We start from the raw sequence: 21,043 nt of genomic DNA, 5'->3' as shown, positions 1-21,043 counted from the left end.
ATTGGATGACCTAGGTAATATGAACAAATTCCTATAAACATAAAACTTCATAAAGACATAATCATGAATTAGCATAAAATCTGACCAGACCAATAATAAATTAGGAGTTGAATTAGCAATCAAAATCAAGAAAAGCCCAGGAGTCGATGACATCACTGGTGAATTCTGCTAACATTTAAAGAAGAAATAATACTAACCTTTCTCAAACTTTTTAAAAAATTGAAGAGAAAGGAACACTTCTAAATTCATTTTATGAGACCAGAATTACCCTGATGCCAAAGTTAGATGAAAACACTCCAAAGAAAATAAAATTAAGGGCCAATATCCCTGATGAACACAAATGCTGAAATCCTCAAGAAAATACTAGCAAACTGAATTCAACAGTACATTTAAAAGGATCATATATTATGATCAAGAGGGATTTATCCCTAAGGTGCAAGTATGGCTCGACATACACAAATCAGTTAATGTGATATGCCATAATAAAATAAAGGATAAAAATAATATGATAATTTCAATAGGTGAAGGAAAAGTATTTGACAAAACTTAGCATCATTTCACGATAAAAATCCTTTAAAAATTAGAAATAGAGGAATGTATCTTAACACAATAAAGCAAATATATTACTTACTCAGACCTAATATCATGGTTGTGAAAAGCTGAAAGCTTTCTCTTTATGATCAGGAAAAAGACAGAGATGTCTATCTGCTCTATCCACTTCTATTCAATATGTGTGGGAAGTCCTAAACAGACCAACTAGGCAAGAAAAAGGAAACATGGCATCCCAAAATTAGAAAGCAGGAAGCAAAATAGTTTCTCTTTGCAAATGACATTATATATGTATATAAAACACTATATATATATATACACACACACATATACATACACTATATATAGTTTTTGGTAGAGTGTCACATATATACATATACGTGTACACATATATATACAATAGACTTTTCATATATATACACATATATATATATCTCTTATGTATATACACACACGTATATATCTCATGTATATATGTATATACAAACACACGTATATCTATGAATCTCCACCAAAAAACTGTTAAAACTAGTAAGTGATTTCAGTAAGATTTCAGGATAAAATCAGCATTTAAAAACCAGTGGTAGTTCTACAACTAACAAGAACTATCTAAAAGAGAATCAAAAAAACATTCCCATTTACAGTAGTGTCAAAAAAAAAGATAGACAGAAATAAATTTAACTGAGGAGGTAAAATATCCGTATGTTGAAAATCATAAGAGATTGATGAAAGAAATAAAAGAGGAGACACTAATAGATGGAAATATCCTATGTTCATAGATTGGGAGAATTAAAATTGTTAACATGTTCATAGTACCCAGAGTGACCTACAGATTCCAAGCAGTACCTATCAAAATCCCAATGACATTTTGCACAGCAATAGAAAAAAAAAAAATCCTAAAATTTGCATGAAATCACAAAAGACCTTCAATGGCCAATACAATCTTTGGCAAAATGAACAAAGCTGAAAGCATAACTCTATCTAATTTCAACATATACTACAAAGCTATAGTAATCAAAACAGCATGGTCCTGGCATAAAACAGACATAGGCCATTGAAACGGAATAGAGAACAAAGAAATAAACTATGCATTTATAGACAATTGATCTTTAACACATGTGCCAAGACCACACAATGGGACAGTCTTTTCAATAAATGGCACAGAGAAAACAGGATAGCCACATGCAGAATAATGAAATTGAACTCGTGCTATATACAAAAATCAACTCAAAATGAATAAAAGCCTTAAATGTAATATATGTAACTGTAAAAAGCATAGGCAACAAAAGCAAAAACAGACAATAGGATTACATTAAACAAACAAAAAAGCTACTTTTTGCACAGCAATGGAAACAATCAACAGAGTAAAGAGATAACCTATGGAATAAGAGAAATATTTGCAACCCGTATATCTGATAAGGGGCTAATATCCAAAATATATAAGGAACTCAAACACTCATTAGTAAGTAAAGAAATAACCCAATTAAAAAATCAACAAAGGACCTGAAAGGATATTTCTTAAAAGATGACATAAAAATGGCCAACAAATACATCTCTGAATGCCTAAATCACTAATCATCAGGAAAATGCAAGTGAAAATTGCGATGAGCTATCACCTCACATCTGTTAGAATGTGTATTACCAAAAAAAAAAAAAGATAAATATTGGTGAGGATGTGGAAAAAAGGGAATCCTGCAAACTGTTGATGGGAATGCAAATTAGTACAGCCATTACTGAAAACAAGTTCTCAAAAAATTAGAAACAGTGCTACCACATGATCCAGCAATCTCACTACTGAGTGTATATCCAAAGGTAATGAAATCAGTATGTTTAAGAGATATCTGCACTCCCATGTTTATTGCAGCATTATTCACAATAGTCAAGATATGGAAATAACCTAGGTGCTCATTGACAGAAAAATAGATAATGGAAATATGAGATATATACATACAATGGAATACTATTCATCCTTAAAAAGAAAGAAAGTTCTGTCTTTTGCAACAATGTGGGTGAAACTACGGGACATCATGTTAAGCAAAATAAGCTAGGCATAGAAAAACAAATACAGCAAGCTCTCACTTATACATGGAATCTAAAAAAATCAAACAGAAGTGGAGAATAGAATAGTTGTTGACAGGGGCTGGTGATGGAAATGGGAAATGAGAGATATTGGTCAAAGGGTACAAAATTTCAGTTAGACTGAAGTAATAAATTCTTGACATCTATTGTTCGATGTGGTGACTTTAGTTAATGTATTGTATACTTGAAAATTGCCAAGGGAATAGAACTTAAGTGTTCTCACCACAAAAAAATAAGCAAATAATGTGATAAATATATTAACTACATTGATTTAATCATTTTACAGTGTATAATCATCAAAAACTAATGTTTTATACTATAAATGTATACCCTTTTTATTTATTTGTCAATTAAACCATTATAAAGCTTAGGAAAAAAAGAATTCCCTGGATTGGTGGTTGGCATGCTTACTCTAAATAAAGTACTCAGGTGATTTCAACCGTAGTAAACTGCTGAAGATAGCTCTTAGTATGTTAGAGGAGCTAGAGTTGTACTGTCCAATATGAAGGATATTTGCCACATGTGGCTATTTAAATTTACATTTACATTAACAAATTCAATTTAATTAAAAATTTAGTTCCTTAGTTACAGTAGGCAAATTTTACATCTTTAATGATCACATTTGGCTAGTGGCTACTTTATTGAATAGTGCAGATGTAGAAGACTGCCTTTATTGCTGAAGGTTCTATGCCTAGCACTACTCTAGGGCATGGGTTACTCAACAGTGATCTGTGAAATCTTAAGTGCTAAGAATGAACTCGAGTATATTTGAAATGGAAAATTTGGCACACATATTTGTCTGTTCATTTTTTTCCTCCTGGGGAAAAGGCTGTGACATTCATCAGATTCTCCAAATATTGATAAAAATTAGTTGCATTAGCTTATGAGTTCTTTTTGTTGGCAAGGAAGTCTATCTGATCTTTCTTTTTCAAATCTTAAGTTTTAATTAGGATGACTCGTCCAATGCTTTTACCTCAAATGAAGGATTCCATCAGCTCTAGTTCATTTGCAGTAGAGTAGATAAGCCTTTTGCAAACATTTTGTTTCTTAGTTTACCATTTTTACCACTTCACATGGTTCTTTTCTTTGGTAGAATTTTTATTGAAATATAATATATACATATATAAGAAAGAGCACATGTAAATATATGGCTCAACACTTTTTTTGTAAATTGAACACACCTGTAATTAGCACCCATATCAGGGAACACAATGTATTAGAATTAATAAATGAATTCAGCAAAGTTGCTAAATACATAATCATTGTACCAAATCAATTTTGTTTCCAAATACCAGATGCAACCAAATTAAAATACAATATGATAAATACAATAACACCAAAAAATCAAATACCAATAAAAAATTTATTTAAGTTGTACAAAACGTCTACACTGACAACTACAAAATCAATTTGAGAAAAATTAAATAAAACCTAAATAAATGGAAAAAAGTTCACAGATAAGAACATTAATAAATGCCATTTATCCTAAATTAATCTACAGCATGTGATCACAAATTAATTCCAAGAGAAATTTTTGAAATTGACAAAATAACTAAAATTCGTATGGAAAGCTAAAGGGTAAGAATTATTATGAGAATATTGAAGTTGAAACAAAATTGAGGAATATATGCTAACATATAAAAACCTATTATAGAGCTATAATAATTAATACAATGTGTTATTGGTGCAAGCATCAACACATTGATTAATGGAACAGAATAGAAAAATCAGAAACAAACCTTCATATGCATACTCAACTAATTTACGATGAAGGGGACACTGCAATGGTTAAACAAAAAGGTTATTGGCCATTTTATTTATGCATATCTAATAAAATGTGTTTTGATCCCTATCTCACATCTTATACAAACATCAGTTCCAGACATATTACATATCTCAATATGAAAGATAAAACAATAAAGCCTTTTGAGAAAAATGGGAGAATATTTTCATGACATTGGAGTAGGAAGAACATAAACAGGACACAGGAAGCATTACCTAGAAAATAAATCAGACTGTAGTAAAATTAACAAATTATTGCCAAAAAAATTAAGATAAAAGATAAAAGATAACAATGTGGAATACAGTGAACCAAAGTGAAAAAGAAACAATTATCAGAATAAATAAAGCACTCCCACAAATCAATAAATAAAGGATAAACTTACAAAAAAGTGGATAAAAGACTTGAAAAAATTCTTCACAAAAGTAGATATCAAATACCCAAAAACAATTGAATGGGCTAGGTGCGGTTGCTCATGCCTGTAATCTCAGCACTTTGGGAGGCCGAGGTGGGCAGATTGCCTGAGGTCATGTGTTCGAGACCATCCTGGCTAACATGGTGAAACTCCATCTCTACTAAAAACACAAAAATTAGCTAGGTGTGGTGGCAGGCACCTGTAACCCCAGCTACTTGGAGGTTGAGGTAGGAGAATCGCTTGAACCTAGGAGGCAGAGGTTGCAGTGAGCCAAGGTCATGCCACTGCCCTCCGGCCTGGGTGACAAGTGTGAAACTCTGTCTCAAAAAAACCACAAACAAACAAACAAACAAAAACAACAATAGAATGGATAATATATTGTGGTAAATTCAACAATGGCATTCTGTACAACGATGAAAATGAAATGAACACAACTACATACAATACGGATGAATCACACAAACATTATGTTGAATGAAAGAAACAAGACACAAATGAGTATGTAGGCCGTATATAATTCCACTTACATAATTTTGGTTTGCTATATAAATATATTCAAGAGCAAACAAAACTAACTTTTATCAGTTAGTGACCCTGAGGAATCATAAGTACGGTTGCTAGGGTGCTAACAATATTTCATTCATGATTCAAGTGATGGTCACACTGTTTGGTTTGTAAAAAATATATCAAATGGCCAGGCATGGTGGCTCATGACTGTAATCCCAGCACTTTGGGAAGCCCAAGTTGGGCAGATAGCTTGAGCTCAAGAGTTTAAGACCTATGAGTGAGAACATGCGGTGTTTGGTTTTTTGTCCTTGTGATAGTTTGCTGAGAATGATGGTTTCCAGCTTCATCCATGTCCCTACAAAGGACATGAACTCATCATTTTTTATGGCTGCATAGTATTCTGCGGTGTATATGTGCCACATTTTCTTATGTACCCTAAAACTTAAAGTATAATTAAAAAAAAAAGAAAATTACTTTGCAAATCACTATGAGCCAGGGCAAGATAATTATCCTAATTTCTACAAAATTCCATTTGGTACACTTATATATTGTATAATATAAATTAATACCTTGTTTATTATAAGAAAATAAATATTAAAATTTGAAATTATACAAATATTCAATAAGCAGAAAATTACTTATACATTAAATTTATATGCTAGAGTTTACCAGTTAATAAATTGCCAAACTATTTTGTTCTTTATTTAAAAAAAAAAAAAAAAGCGTTTAAGACCAGCCTGGGCAATATGGCAAAACCCTGTCTGTACAAAAAATGTGCAAAAATTAGCTGGATGTGGTGGCTCATGCCTATAGTCCCAGATACTCGGGAAGCTGAGGTAAGAGACTCACTTGAGCCTGGGAGGTGGAGATTGCAGTGAGATGAGATTGTGCCCGTGCACTCCAGCCTGGGTGACAGAGCGAGATTGTTTCTATATCTATCTTTATCTATGTATATGTCTATGTCTATATCTGTAGATATATATATATCTCAAACAATACTCTTTTTATAAAAAAAAAAAGAAACTGAGGTGTAATTAATACAATTAACATAGATTTTAGAAGTTCAACTTGATGACTTTTGATAATTGAGTACCCTTGTGGAAACAACACCCAAAACAAAACATGGACATTTTTCCCATAACTTTTTCCAGTCATTTTCCCTCCTTTTCGGATAGACTCCTTTCAGATTTTTAAAAAATATTTTAGTTTTATTTGGTCTAGAAATTTATATAAGTAGAAGACTGTACTCTTCTACGTGTGTATCTTCCTTAGTTTTATGCTCTTGGAAGATGCATTAATGTTCTTTCTACAGCATTAGCTTGTGCTTTATAGAAATTGCTGAGTACTAAGTACTATTTCAATTTGTGAATATGCTATAGTTTATCCTTTCTCTTATCAATTAACAATACTTGGATTGTTTGCAGTGTTTGGTTATTATAAATGAGGCTTCTGTGTATATATTTTTTTGAGACAATGTCTTGCTCTGTCCCCCAGGCTGGAGTGCAGTGGAGAGATCATGGGTCATTGTAACCTCGAACTCATGTGCTCAAGTAATCCTCCTGCCTCAGTCTCCAGAACAGCTAGAATTACAGGTCCATGCCACCATGCCAGGCTAATTTATTTACTTTTAATACAGAGGAAGTCTCACTGTGTTGCCCAGGCTGATCTTGAACTCCTGGCCTCAAGTGATCCTCCTGCCTCACCTCCCAGTGTTTTGGAATTACAGGTGCTAGCCACTGTGCCCAGCTCACATTTTTACACAAATGTTTTCATAGTCATATGTTTTTGTTTTTATTGGGTAAATCCCCAAAAGTGGAATTGGTGGGTCACAGAAGTTGAAATTCATTGAAACGTCTCTTATGACCTATCAGATGCTCTATCTCATGACTTATGCATGTACACCTAGAAATGCATATTTTGCAGTTATTTGGTATTGTCTTTTGATAATATCAATTAGCTCACTTTGTATTATTCAGATCATGTTCAGATTGTATCACTGTATTTGTGTTCTATTATTGACTTGAGGGATGCTAAAATTTGCAAGTTGGTTAATACATCTATTTCTATTTTTAATTTTTCCATTTTTTCTTTAGATATTTTGAAGCCCTATTGTTTGGCACACACACATAGGATTTTTATGTCTTTTTGATGAATTGTTATTTTTATTATTACTTAATGCCCATTTCTCCCCCTCCATTAGTGATCTTTTTCTTAAAATCTACCTTGTCTTCAATATTAATATGGTGTATGTATATGTGTATGTGTACATATATTCTTTTAGGTTCATCTAAATATGTGCCCTTTCTGCAGATCTGCAATATTCTCTCTAGTATAGGTACCTGAAGAACATCTTTTTTAGCATTTCTTTTATACAGGAGATGAATTATTTTACCTTTTTGTTTATTGAGACTGTATTTTGGCTATGTTTATTTTTGAAAGATATTTTTGCTTAATATAGAATCCTGTAAGTCTTAGAACTTTAAAGGCATTATGTCACTTTCTGGTCTCCATTGTTTCTGGTGAGAAGTTAGCTGTCATTTGTGATGTTGCTTTCCAACATGTAATATGTCTTTTTATTTGGATTTTATTCCAGATTTTCTCTTTGATTATGTTTGACTCTTGTTAAATTGACTACAATGTGCCTAAGTATGGTTTTCTGTGTATCATTGCTTTTTTTCCCTCTTTTGTGTATGCTGAGCTCCTTGGATCTATGGGTTGATGTCTTCTACATTTTTGGAAAGTATTTGGACATCACCATTCAAAATATTTATTTTATCTCATTTTCCTACTCTCTCCTTCTGGGGCTCTATTTAATATATGTGTGATCACTTGATACTATTTCATGTATCTTGGATGCTCTGTTATCTTTCCTTTTTTTATTTCTAGTTATTTTATGGAGTTCATTTTGTAGTTTCTATTTCTATACTGAAAATTTCTCATTTCTTCATTCACCCTGTCGGCCTTTTCTGGTAGATAAATAAACATAAATATGTTTCACCATAACTATTATTATTTTAAAGTTTCCACCTGTTGATTCCAACTGCTAGAACCTCTCTGAGTATGCTTTTATTGACTGCTTTCACTTTTAATGGGAAATAGTATTTCCTGGCTTTTTCATATGTCTTGCAACATATGATTGCATTCCAGGCCTTTTGTGTAATAGAATAATACAGACTGAAATAAATATGTACCTTCAGAAACGGACATTTTCCTCCTTCTGTTACTCTACCTAAGTGGAGGGTAAGTTAATTAAATTTCTGACTCAACTGGTGGCTAGTTTGCAGCTTTAGTTTGATTTGGTTCCCTACTGGCTTCAAAATTTCGAGGGGTAAGTGATTAGAACTTTGTTTTATAGTAGTGCTTTAGATGTGAACAATGGCAAAATTGTGTAGACCTGCCTGTGCTTCACAACTAGGCTACATATCTTTGAGTGTCCTGACCCTCTTAGCTTTTGATATCCAGCATATGTCTTGCTATTTGTTTGAAAGCTTTGCTGTCTTCAACTTTGTCACTTCAGCCCTGTTAGACCAAATGAATCTTTGTTCTTCAGCAGCATCTTTTGCCAGTGTAAAGGTTTGTATCTTAGCCCCTTGCCCCCATCCAACATAGAAAATAACCACAGAGAAAAAGCGGTTGCAAAAGTTGGATCACCTCCACTTAAGTTCTGCCCTGCCTTGGATATTAATTTATCTCTTTCTCATTTCTTCATCAGCTCTATCAAGTCTTTAAACAGAAGATTTTAATCTAGCTTTTCCTATCATTTTCAGATAATTTGCCTGCTGCAATAATTCCCTTTTTCTTGGAAGCATTACTGGCTTGTTGTTCAAAATTGCTCAATTTTTCTTCACAAGTTATACCCTCAAGAGAATAATTTACTATAATTATTTACTGTGTTATTTACTATGTTACAATTGTTTAATGTTACAACTATGTCAGATATAACTACCATTTAAAAATGGTATTTTTCCCTGTAAAATGTATAAAATGTTATTGTATCATTACAAATGGCATAGAATCATTAATGTTTCCTTTTTATCTTGAAACCATTATGTCAGATAATTGATATTGTGACTGTAAAATATTTTACACTTAGAGAGGCCAAGGCGAGATGATCACTTGAGGCCAGGAGTTCAAGACCAGCCTGGGCAACCTAGCAAGATTCCATTTCTAAAAAAATTAGCCAGGTGTGGTGTCACCACCTGTAGTCCCAGCTACTCAGGAGGCTGAGGCCAGAGAATCATCTGAGCCCAGCAGTTCAGGTTGCAGTAAGCTATGTTAGCAGCACCCCTGCCTGAGCAATAAAGGGAGGTCCTTTTTCAAGAAAAAGAAAAATAGGTCAAACATGGTGGTGGCTCATGTCTGTAATCCCAGTACTTTGGGATTTGAAGGCAGGGAGATCGCCTGAGCTCACAAGTTTGAGAGAGCACCCTGGGCAACATGGCAAAACCCTGTCTCTACAAAAACTATAAAAATTAGGTGTGGTGGCACATGCTGAAGTGGGAGGATTGCTTGAGCCGGGAAGGTCAAGGCTTCAGTACGCCAAGATTGTGCCACTGCACTCCAGCCTGGGTGACAGAGTGAGACCCTGTCTCAAAAGAAAAAAAAAAAGAATTAATTTAAAAAAAATTGAAAAAGAATTAATTAAATATTGCATCCCATATTCAAGTACATTTGTATAATGCTTGTAATGTTGTAATGTATTAACTTTCTGCAACTTGAAACATGAAAATGAAAAAACCTACAAAATTAATTAACTTTTCTGTAATATTTGTTTTATTTGAAAAATGTGCACAATGTGCAGGTTAGTTACATATGTATACATGTGCCATGCTGGTGTGCTGCACCCATTAACTCGCCATTTAGCATTAGGTATATCTCCTAATTCTATCCCTCCCCCCTGCCCCCACCCCACAACAGTCCCCAGAGTGTGATGTTCCCGTTCCTGTGTCCATGTGTTCTCATTGTTCAATTCCCATCTATGAGTGAGAACATGCGGTGTTTGGTTTTTTGTCCTTGCGATAGTTTACTGAGAATGATGGTTTCCGATTTCATCCATGTCCCTACAAAGGACATGAACTCATCATTTTTTATGGCTGCATAGTATTCCATGGTGTATATGTGCCACATTTTCTTAATCCAGTCTATCATTGTTGGACATTTGGGTTGGTTCCAAGTCTTTGCTATTGTGAATAGTGCCGCAATAAACATACGTGTGCATGTGTCTTTATAGCAGCATGATTTGTAGTCTTTTGGGTATATACCCAGTAATGGGATGGCTGGGTCAAATGGTATTTCTAGTTCTAGATCCCTGAGGAATCGCCATACTGACTTCCACAATGGTTGAACTAGTTTACAGTCCCACCAACAGTGTAAAAGTGTTGCTATTTCTCCACATCCTCTTCAGCACCTGTTGTTTCCTGACTTTTTAATGATCACCATTCTAACTGGTGTGAGATGGTATCTCATTGTGGTTTTGATTTGCATTTGTCTGATGGCCAGTGATGATGAGCATTTTTTCATGTGTCTTTTGGCTGCATAAATGTCTTCTTTTGAGAAGTGTCTGTTCATATGCTTTGCCCACTTTTTGATGGGGTTGTTTGTTTTTTTCTTGTAAATTTGTTGGAGTTCATTGTAGATTCTGGATATTAGCCCTTTGTCAGATGAGTAGGTTGCGAAAATTTTCTCCCATTTTGTAGGTTGCCTGTTCACTCTGATGGTATTTTCTTTTGCTGTGCAGAAGCTCTTTAGTTTCATTAGATCCCATTTGTCAATTTTGGCTTTTGTTGCCATTGCTTTTGGTGTTTTAGACATGAAGTCCTTGCCCATGCCTATGTCCTGAATGCACATGTACCCTAAAACTTAAAGTATAATAATAATAAAAAAAAAAAAGAAAAAAAAAAGAGCTACATTTTGCCTGAGAATCTGATTCAAGGGTACTACCATTGTTAGTGAAGTAGAAGGGGCCAGGGATGGCCATTTTCAGAGCAGTCCAGGGCGAGGAAATAGGGATGCTAAGGAAGGCATGCTAAGGAGACAAAGGCCAAGAAAGTCATGGCCTGAGGGTCTGGAAGCAGTCGCATTTGAATGCAGTTGTGAGTGTTTTGTCTCTCCTTTCCTTAATCCCCAAGCTTTTGGAACTTGGTACCCTCAGCAGCAGGACCCACTATTTTCCAGAATGGGGGCCTGGACTTGATAAAACCCTGGGCTGGGCTGCCTGAGGCTGAAGGGCTAGGGGGTTGGCCCACTGTCACTTAGACATTCAAGGGAAGGACAACCCCCTCACCCCTAAGGCAGCCAAGTTCTGCAACATCTTAATCCGATGAGCTTGGGATATGGAGATACAAAGGGCCATACTTTTCTAAGTGTTTACTATCTAAGTTCCCAGAGTCGTAATGTGTCAGAAAAGAAATGCCACCATAACATGAAAATATTCACTAAGAATCTGCCCATTTGTAAAAATAATGCTCCACTCATAGATTCTTCCCTCACTTAAAAAGTGTCTATCCCACCTGGCTCAGGTCAGTTTGGACGACTGTCCAATATAACAGGACAATACCATTTCAATGCAAATCAACTGCGAAGTTTATGAAGTCAAAGAAAACAGTGATGGAGAATTTTACATGCAAGGTCTTTGACCAAGGAGATCAGATAGAGCTTATCAATTAAGTGAAGAAAATACGACAAGGATGATGCTCAAATAGGTTCTTCAAAAGGGAATAGTTTGAATATCGAGGGACTGAAAGAGATCCTTGGGAAAATGGATGAAGCCCTTAAGTATTAAACAGACGGAGACTCTTAATTAGGTGCTGTAAAGTAAAATGTGAAGAGCGAGTTACTATGTGAACAGATTATTTTGCTGGTATAATATATAGTTATACCCACACCAAAATCAACATTTTATTCTTTCTTCAATCTGAAAATTAGCACATAACCTATATTTTGTAATCTGTATAGCTAAAAATAGCTTGTTTTGAATGCCTCATTTGTACAATAAAAATCTCAATGTCTCTTTAAATTAACCTGCTTTCATCATTTCCTTTCTATAATAAAATTTCACTGAAAAAAAAAAAGAAAAATGATGAATATTTCAAAAAGAGCAAAGCTGCATGAAATGACTTAGCTCTAGTTTCTATTGATAGCTAAGTTTTGAAAGTCAGAATTTATATTTTATGTTTCAGAATTAACACATTCTGTGAGGTAATAGCACACCTTGCACTTGGGAAGGGGGTAATATGTCTAAGAAATCTAAAACATATTATAAACATTAAAAAATCTCCTTTAAGTAACTTAATATAATTTTATGGCATTAATTGCATTCTAAAATTGGGGAATTTATACCTTTATAGGTGAAATATGCTTACCTTTCTTTGGTAAATAGCATTTTTGCCTACATTTTTGTTCTAAATACATGGACATATCTGATCATTGCATTTTTTAAATTTAGGTTTTCTTTGCAAACTATGCACTATCATCTTCACTACTATTGCATTTTTGATATACAAACGTCGTCTAAATGAGAACACTGACGTCCCAGATGTAACTGTGAAGAATCCAAAAGTTAAGAAAAAAGAAGAAACTGACTTGTAACTGGATCATCATTGTGTAAGAATTACACATTGTCAATCTATCAATGAAATATTGATATTAATAAAATTTAAAATAATAGTAATGTAATTACATGTTTAACAAATGTACTTCATATAATTCTATATATTTTATTTTGAGTGCAAATATAATAATATAGTCTGTTTAAAATTTTTTAAAATATAAAATACACATTTAATACTTTCAATGAAAGATAATACTTTGATTGAAAGAGATTGGGTGAAAATAGGAAAATACACCTAGGTTAATTTTGACTGAAGTGATAGCCCATTAGTTGTTGGCCTTTGCTATTTGGAATTAATTAGGTTTCCTTTTTAGCTTATTCTTAGTACTTTTGATTTGGGCAGTAGATATTTATTTCTCCATTTTTCTAAATAAAAGTATATTTGCCACTTAAGTTCATATAATTAAAGTTGAAATTAAAGTTATATTTATTTTCCAAAAAGGGCTATTTTAAACCTTTTAAAAATTAACATTTTATTTATCTATGATTTGACATACAGAGGTTTCCTCAGAAAATTTCTTTGGTTAATTGACCAGTTTATAATAAATATTTTCATGTTTCTTTAATCTTAGTAAACATAAAATTCAATATACTCATATACTTCTACCTGTTTTTTTTTTACCTTTTTCCTTTTTTTTTTTTACCTTCACTTGGATTTTATTGATAAAGACTAACTGATAATCTGAGTCGAAACCAACTTTTGTGCTTGCTTTTAAACTTCATTTTATAATTAATCATAATTATTTAATGTGAAGAAATATTTAAATGTAGAAAATGTGTCAACTATAGATTTTTTAAGCTAAAATGCATTTGTATAGAGATTTTGTTATAATTTTTATACATTATTGTACATCAATAGAAATTAGATTTTCAAATATTATATAAAAATCAGATTGTTGTGAAACAAGTTTCTCTACAATGTTTCTTTGTTCTCTTGGGAGAAGTGATAATAGCTGACAACATTTGTCCTCTGTTATTAACATTAGTCAATGACCCTATGTGGATGGGTGGACATTGCCCTATTCATGGTCGTGGCTAGCAGAAGAAAATGTGAAGCAGGGAATATTCATATCTTACTACACATTTTTATTTCCTGCTGTACATTTTATTTCAACATGCATTTTAAAAACCTATAAACTAGTCTTCATGTAAAACTCTACTTGATTGCTTGACTCTTCTCTGTTTGAACCAGCAGGATTGCAGATCATTTGAGGATCAGATTGTGAAAACGAGTTTCTCTTTTAAAGATTCTCCAAGATTTGTTTCTGTGCCCAACTTTCAGAAGAGGAAAATCACACATGGTGTTTACATAAGTAGCAAAAATATATTTATGGTGATCTGCATTTTCATAATAAAATGCCCTATTGTGAAACATTTCCGATAATGTTTTTAATGTATGTAGAATTTTTAGGATTTACTGGGAGAATTAAAGTTTAATAATTTTAGATTATTTACATTTCTTCTTAATATTCTGCTGTCTAGAAATATTAAAAATTATACAACTAGGAAATAAAGTAAAATAATAACATTCAAAGCCACTTTGAACATGCTTGTATAGTGTGTTTGTGGGGTGTTTGTGTGTGTGTGTGTGTATAGATACATATTACCTGTGTATGTTTCTCTTGCTTTCTTTTTTTTCAGAAAATAAATCAGTGAAGGTATAATAAAAATTATAGGTTGGGAAGTACTGTTGAAACTTTAAATTTAAATATAGATTTTTGCTATAACAGAGTACGTGTTTCTGTATCACAAACTAATTCATGGAGGACTGATAAGCAGGGAAGTAATGTAAATATAACTCAGAAGTTCTATTGGTTAATTCCAATTTAATACCTCTTTAAATAATCAGGGGAAGTTTTTCACTACTATAGGGAAGATCTTAGCAATAAATTAAATCTTAAAAAAAATGCTAAAAATCCCACAGAAGTGCCTTCCTTTGGAGTCAGTTTTGAATGAGTTAATGCCATCAAGGATCATTATACTTTTGAGAGTATTAATGTACCTAAGGATACTGTAAATCCAGGTGAAGAAGCTGCAAAGATACTTCTAAATATTGGAATTCTAACTTTGATGAAACTGGCCTCTTTTTGGAGTTCATATCCTCAAGGACCTACATTTTAAAGGAGGAAGGTGAGTCCCAGCATTTAATCCTACAAAGGACTGACTGTGGTGGTGGGTAAAAATGCTAATGGAGGTTTAACTGTGCTAAGGTGTGTTAAGATTCTGATTGTTTTTGTTAGAGCTCTGGTTACAAAGTTGAATATTTTTGAATGGTTTAACATTACAATATTCTGTCCATAAGCCTACTGAGTCCTGGTGCTTAATTTTGCCTAAAGGGACACTGTAAATGAATGCATATGGAAATGCTCATATTTTAAAATTGATGATAATTTATTTGTGCTCTTCAAGTTGCACTTGTTCTGAGTTCTTAAAATGATTGCTATAAAAATCTCAGGTTCTTACTCTTTTTCTTTTCTGGATTCTTTTTTTATATCAGATTGAAATTCTACTGCTTGTAACATCTAGCAGTTAATCTAGTGTTAAATGTAGTCCAGAAATGTAATATGTAGCTAGGAAAATGTCAGTTTGGGGTTTATTAATGGCATATTTCTCCGTTTTCAGCACTATAAAGAGTTTGCTCCCATTTTTATATTTATTTGGTTATTTCAGTCTGGCAGACACAGAGAAGTAAAGGTTGTTCAATTTAATATTTTTTAAAAGCACTCTTCATATTTTTAACATTGTCTAATATAATATTTTATTTGGGTATCATATATAGCACAATATGGGTTTTCAAACTCTAATGTGAGACTACTTTCTGAGGGTCTGAATATCTGCTATTTAAAGTGCTGGTGATGAATTTATTAATCTATTCTTGACTCTTCATATAGGAGGTTTCTACTAGCTATAAACATTTATTGTAGTCCTTCCCTGTTGGTTACATATATATATATATATATACCTTTTATTTTAAGTTCGGGGTACATATGCAGGTTTGTAATATAGTTAAATTGCATGTCATCGGAGTTTGCTGTACAGATTATTTTGTCACCCAGGTAATAAGCATAGTAACCAATAGGTAATTTTTCCATCCTCACCCTCCTTTCACCGTCCACCTTCAAGTAGGCCCTGATGTCTGTTGCTCCCCTCTTTGTGTCCATGTGTCCTCATAATTTAGCTTCCACTTGTGAGAACATGTATTTGGTTTTCTGTTCCTGTGTTAGTTAGCTTAGGATAATGGCCTCCGGCTCCATCCATGTTGCTGCAAAGGAGATGATCTCATTCTTTTTATGGCTGTGTAGTATTTTATGGTGTATATGTACCACATTTTCTTCATCCAGTCTGCTATTGATGGGCATTCAGGTTGATTTCATATCTTTGTTATTGTGAATAGGGCTGCAATGCACATCTTTGTCCATGTGTTGTTATGGCAGGTTGAATTATATTCCTTTGGATATATACCGAATAATGACATCACTGGGTCAAATGGTAATTCTGTTAGAAGTTCTTTGGGAAATTGCCACATTGCTTTCCACAATGGCAGAACTAATTTACATTCCCACCAGCAGTGTATAAGCATTTCCTTTTCTTCACAACCTTGTCAGCACCTATTTGGCCTTTTTATAATTGCCATTCTTACTGGTATGAGATGGTATCTCATTGTGGTTTTGATTTGCATTTCTCTAATGACAATAGTGTTGAAATTTTAATATTTGAGAGCTATGCATCTGACAAGAGTCTAATATCCAGAATATATAACAAACTTAAACAAATGTATAAGCAAGAAACAAATAACCTCACTAAAAACTGGGCAAAAGACATGATAACATATTTTAATCAACCCCAACCTCTAATTCAGTCAGCTATTTTCCAACTTGAAAATCATAGATTAAAAAAAAATAGAAAACCTAAACTTGTTTCTATCTAAATGCAAGACATAACACAAAGAAGTTGCATTTTAGAATAATTATTTGAAAAGAAATCTCTAGTATTTTGTATTTACAGTCATTGGCTGCATAATGATGTTTCAGTTAATGACAGATTGCATATACAAAGGTGGTTTATCCTTAACAATCCATAAGGCTATAATGGGCCAATGATAGAATGTCATAGTGCAACACATTACTCACGTGTTTGTGGTGATGCTGCTGTTAAGAAATCCACTGTGCTGCCAGTCATATAAATGTATAGCACATACAATTATTATATATACTGTATATAATATTTGATAATAAAAATGATAAATGACTATGTTACTGGTTTATGTATTTACAATACCATACTATAATTTTTATTGTTATTTTATAGAGTACTCCTTCTACTCATAAAAAAGTTTACTTTAAAACAACATGCCCTTTCACATCATGATGCATGAGCATCAGCTTCCTGATTGCATTATTTTTTCTTGTGCTTGATTGAATCTTGTGTTATTTTGTTCAAGATGGCCTCTAAGCACACAAAATCCACAGCTTATATGGTCAGTAAAGGGCTACAAATGATTGGAGAGCATGCACAATGATAATACACTCTAGTTTGTGTAAGTACTCTATGATATTTGCACACCAACAAAATTGCTAACAATGCATTTCTCAAAATGAATGTATCCCCATCATTAAGTGACACATGACTATTTGTTCAAATCAAAATTCAGTTATGTTTTCAATTATGTGTTACCACAGCATACATTTTTCTAATAGGTATTGTTCTGTTATTCATCCAAAGTAGAATATTGGATTTATAAAAAGGTAAAGTTTTGGTATACCTCCTTATATAGTCATATGTCAACTCAAACCGGGGATACATTCTGAGAAATGTTGTGCAAGCATCATAGAGTGTACTTATACAAACCTAGATGGCATAGCTTAGGCTATACCAACCTAGGCTATATGGTATATAAAGGAAAAGTAAGAATATGGCATATAAAATTTTAAAAATCATACCCTTGTATAGAATAATTACCATGAATACAGTTTGCAGGTCTGGAAATTGCTCTGGATAAATCAGTGAGTGACTGCTGAGTGAATGTGAAGGCCTAGGACATTACATTACTGTAGACTTTATAAGCACTGTACATTTAGGCTACACTGAATTTATAGAAAATATTTTTCTTCAATAGTAAATTAATCTTAGCTCAATGTAACTTTTTTACTTTATAAAATTTAAAATTTTTAAAAATGTAATGACTTTTGTAATAATTTAAAACAAAATGAATATTCTCAGGGAACTAAGAGAAACAACAAAAATTCCTTCTTTATAACCTTATTGTATAAGCTTTTTTCTGTTTTTAAAATTTTTTATGTTTTTTTTACTTTTGAAACTTTTATGTTAAAAAGACACAAAAATTCACATTAGTCTAGTCCTTCACAGGGTCAGGATCATTGATATCACTTTCTTCCACCGTCACAACTTGTCCCACTGGAAGGTCTTCAGGGGCGATGACAGGCATAGGGTTGTCATCTTTTATGATAATAATGCCTTTTTCTGGAATAACTTCTGAGGGACCTGCCTGAGGCTTTACTTGAGAAAGTGGCATTTTTTTCAGAAACATGTCCGTGATGGTTTGCTTAGTTTATATTTTTCTTTTCTTTTCTCTTTCTTTCTCTTTCCCCTTCCCCTTCCCCTTCCCTTCCCTTCTCTCTCTTTCTTTCTCTCTTTCTTTTTTTCTCTCTTTTTCTTTCTCTTTCTTTTCTTTTCTTTCTTTCTTTCCTTTTTTTTTTTTGACAAAGTCTCACTCTGTCATCCAGGATGGGATGCAATGGAGGGATCTCAACTCACTGCAACCTCCACTTACCAGGTTCAAGCAGTTCTCCTGTTTCAGCCTCCAGAGTAGCCAGGATTACAGGCATGCATCACCAAGCCTGACGGGGTTTTGCCATGTTGGCCAGGCTGGTCTTGAACTCCTGATCTCATAGGATCCACCCATCTTGGCCTCCCAAAGTTCTGGTATTAAAAGCGTGAGCCACTGCGCCCAGCCTGTTTACTTTTTTCATGATAAATTTGCTTTTAAGCAAATAATGAACCATGAATTTTGTTATCTGTTAATGAAAAACTTTCCGTGTTGGGGTCCATGTTGTCAAGCTTTTTAAGGAGCCTACTGAGGTCTGCAAAAGCTTCTGCTAAACCTTTCACTATTAATTTTCTTGGGGAAATTTTTCAGCTACATTATAATCTTATAGGACCACCATCTTAGGTTTTCATTATTAGCTAAAATGTCATTGCGCAGTGCATAACTGTATTACATATATTATAATATAAATAGCTTAAGAATAAAACTATTTACCCAAGTGTAAGGAAATATAAATATGTTAAAGCTATCAATTCAATCTTTTTTAAAAGTATTTTTGTCTTTTTCTATGGAAGTATTATATTTTGAGAAGGAAAGATTTCTCTGCAATCTTTTTTCCTTGTGTTCAAATAATATTTAAAAACTTTGACAAATGGAGAAATTACTCATATGATAATAAACATGCAGGGAAAGATCATATACTTACTGTTATGTAAACCTATAGTCACAATACTCATCTTGAATTGGGGCATTCAGTCAATTGCACCTTGAGAAAAACTTTAGGATTGTTTGTATTTCTCTATTTCTTGATTTAGCTATACACAATTCCCATACACACAAATATAAGATTTATTTTTTGAAAATGTTCAATTATTGAAATATTCAAAATTTGTTTTCTTTGGTTTTGCTAACTCCTATTATGCAAATTCGACATCATTTGCCTGTGTATTCTATCATTTTATATCTAATTCTTTTTCACTTTATTTCTGATTCAGTTGCTCACTTTTTGGTTTCTTCCATTTGATTATCAGGTTGATTTCTAGACGACTATTCTTACCTTTGCTTCCTCCATGTTCATCTTTTTTCCTTTTCTGTGACGGTTTTGTTTTCCCCCTAAATTCTCTGAGTTCTATCATTCCGTCTTGATATCTTCTAATTGCTCCTCTTAGTTATTGTATTTATTATTTTTAGTCCTCTTAAAGAGGCAATTGTTTTAATATACTATTTCTTAAACTAACATGTTTTTCATTTGTTCTATTAGTACATTTTACTGCTGTTTCGTGCATTTGTTATTATATTACTGATTCCCTGTGTTGAGTTTCAATTGATTACTTGCAGGAAGTTCCTTTAAGGGAGAGATCAGAATAGCATTCTAAGTTTTATAAACTCTCTTTCAAAACTTACACAGGCTGCTTCCTGCTAACATGGTCACTCTCTTTGATTCAAAGTATAGACAGTTCCTGACTATCGATAGTTTGACTTAAAATTTTTTGACTTTACCATGGTGTGAAAGTGCTATGCATTCAGTACAAATCATACTGTAAGTACCACAATTCTGTTTTTCATGTTCAGTATAGTATTCAATAAATTACATAAAATATTCAATACTTTATTATAAAATAGGCCTGTGTTAGATGACTATTCCCAACTGGAGGTGAATGTAAGTGCTTTGAGCACATTTAAGGCAGCCTAGACTTGGCTGTAATGTTTGATAGGTCAGGAGCAGTAAATGCATTTTTGATTTACAGTATTTTCAAATTGTGATGGGTTTTTCAAGATATAATCCCACGGTAAGTTGAGGACTATCTGTATATTCCTATTTTCTCTGCTTTAGTGAATCAAACTGGGTATAAGTGTATTTTCGTATATATTCATTTTACTTCAACTTGAGTCTATAACTTTCAAGGTATGCATATTTTGCTTGTAGTTCATGAGGCCTCGCTCTGCAGGCCATGCCACCATGTCTCTTTGCATTTCTTTCCTTGAAGTTTTTGCCTGATCTGTGCCCTATCTTGAATAGGTCCTTAACAATGTCATAATATATAGTTGTAGTTACACACACACACATACACACACTCAGTCACACACATATATGTATGTATGTATGCCTTCAACCATTGTTACTGGCTCATAACTTCCATATACTTTGTTACAGCAAAAAGATTGTCTCTCTGTGACCTTCTCCTAACCTCCTTTCACTTGCCCAGTAGGCAAGACTATACTCTGACAGTGGGTCATAAGACCTTCATGCCAGAGAGGGTCCTGCCCCATACCCTAGAGGAGGGAATGCTGCACAGAAAGGCCCAGAAGAATCTGAAC

General features: G+C 33.3%; 1 protein-coding gene across 3 annotated transcripts in view; it reads left to right on the top strand.

Annotated features, from left to right (window-relative positions):
* Window positions 1-14,384, top strand: part of SLCO6A1 (solute carrier organic anion transporter family member 6A1) — a 149,017-nt gene extending 134,633 nt beyond the window's left edge. For 2 of the 3 annotated variants that reach the window (XM_054555760.2, XM_003776641.4), the window contains 2 exons: window positions 12,775-12,932; window positions 14,135-14,313. In XM_054555760.2, the coding sequence (XP_054411735.1) occupies window positions 12,775-12,917 (143 nt within the window). In that variant the 3' untranslated portion in view covers window positions 12,918-12,932; window positions 14,135-14,313. Of the gene's footprint in view, window positions 1-12,774; window positions 12,933-14,131 lie in introns of all 3 variants that reach the window. The other variant, XM_009240933.3, reaches the window with a different exon arrangement.
* The last annotated feature ends 6,659 nt before the right edge of the window (window positions 14,385-21,043 follow it).

The sequence above is a fragment of the Pongo abelii genome, chromosome 4, assembly GCF_028885655.2.
Source record: "Pongo abelii isolate AG06213 chromosome 4, NHGRI_mPonAbe1-v2.0_pri, whole genome shotgun sequence".
NCBI classification, from domain to species: Eukaryota; Metazoa; Chordata; class Mammalia; order Primates; family Hominidae; genus Pongo; species Pongo abelii.
Note: the sequence above shows the minus strand (reverse complement) of the source record. Positions and strands in the feature narration are given on the sequence as shown.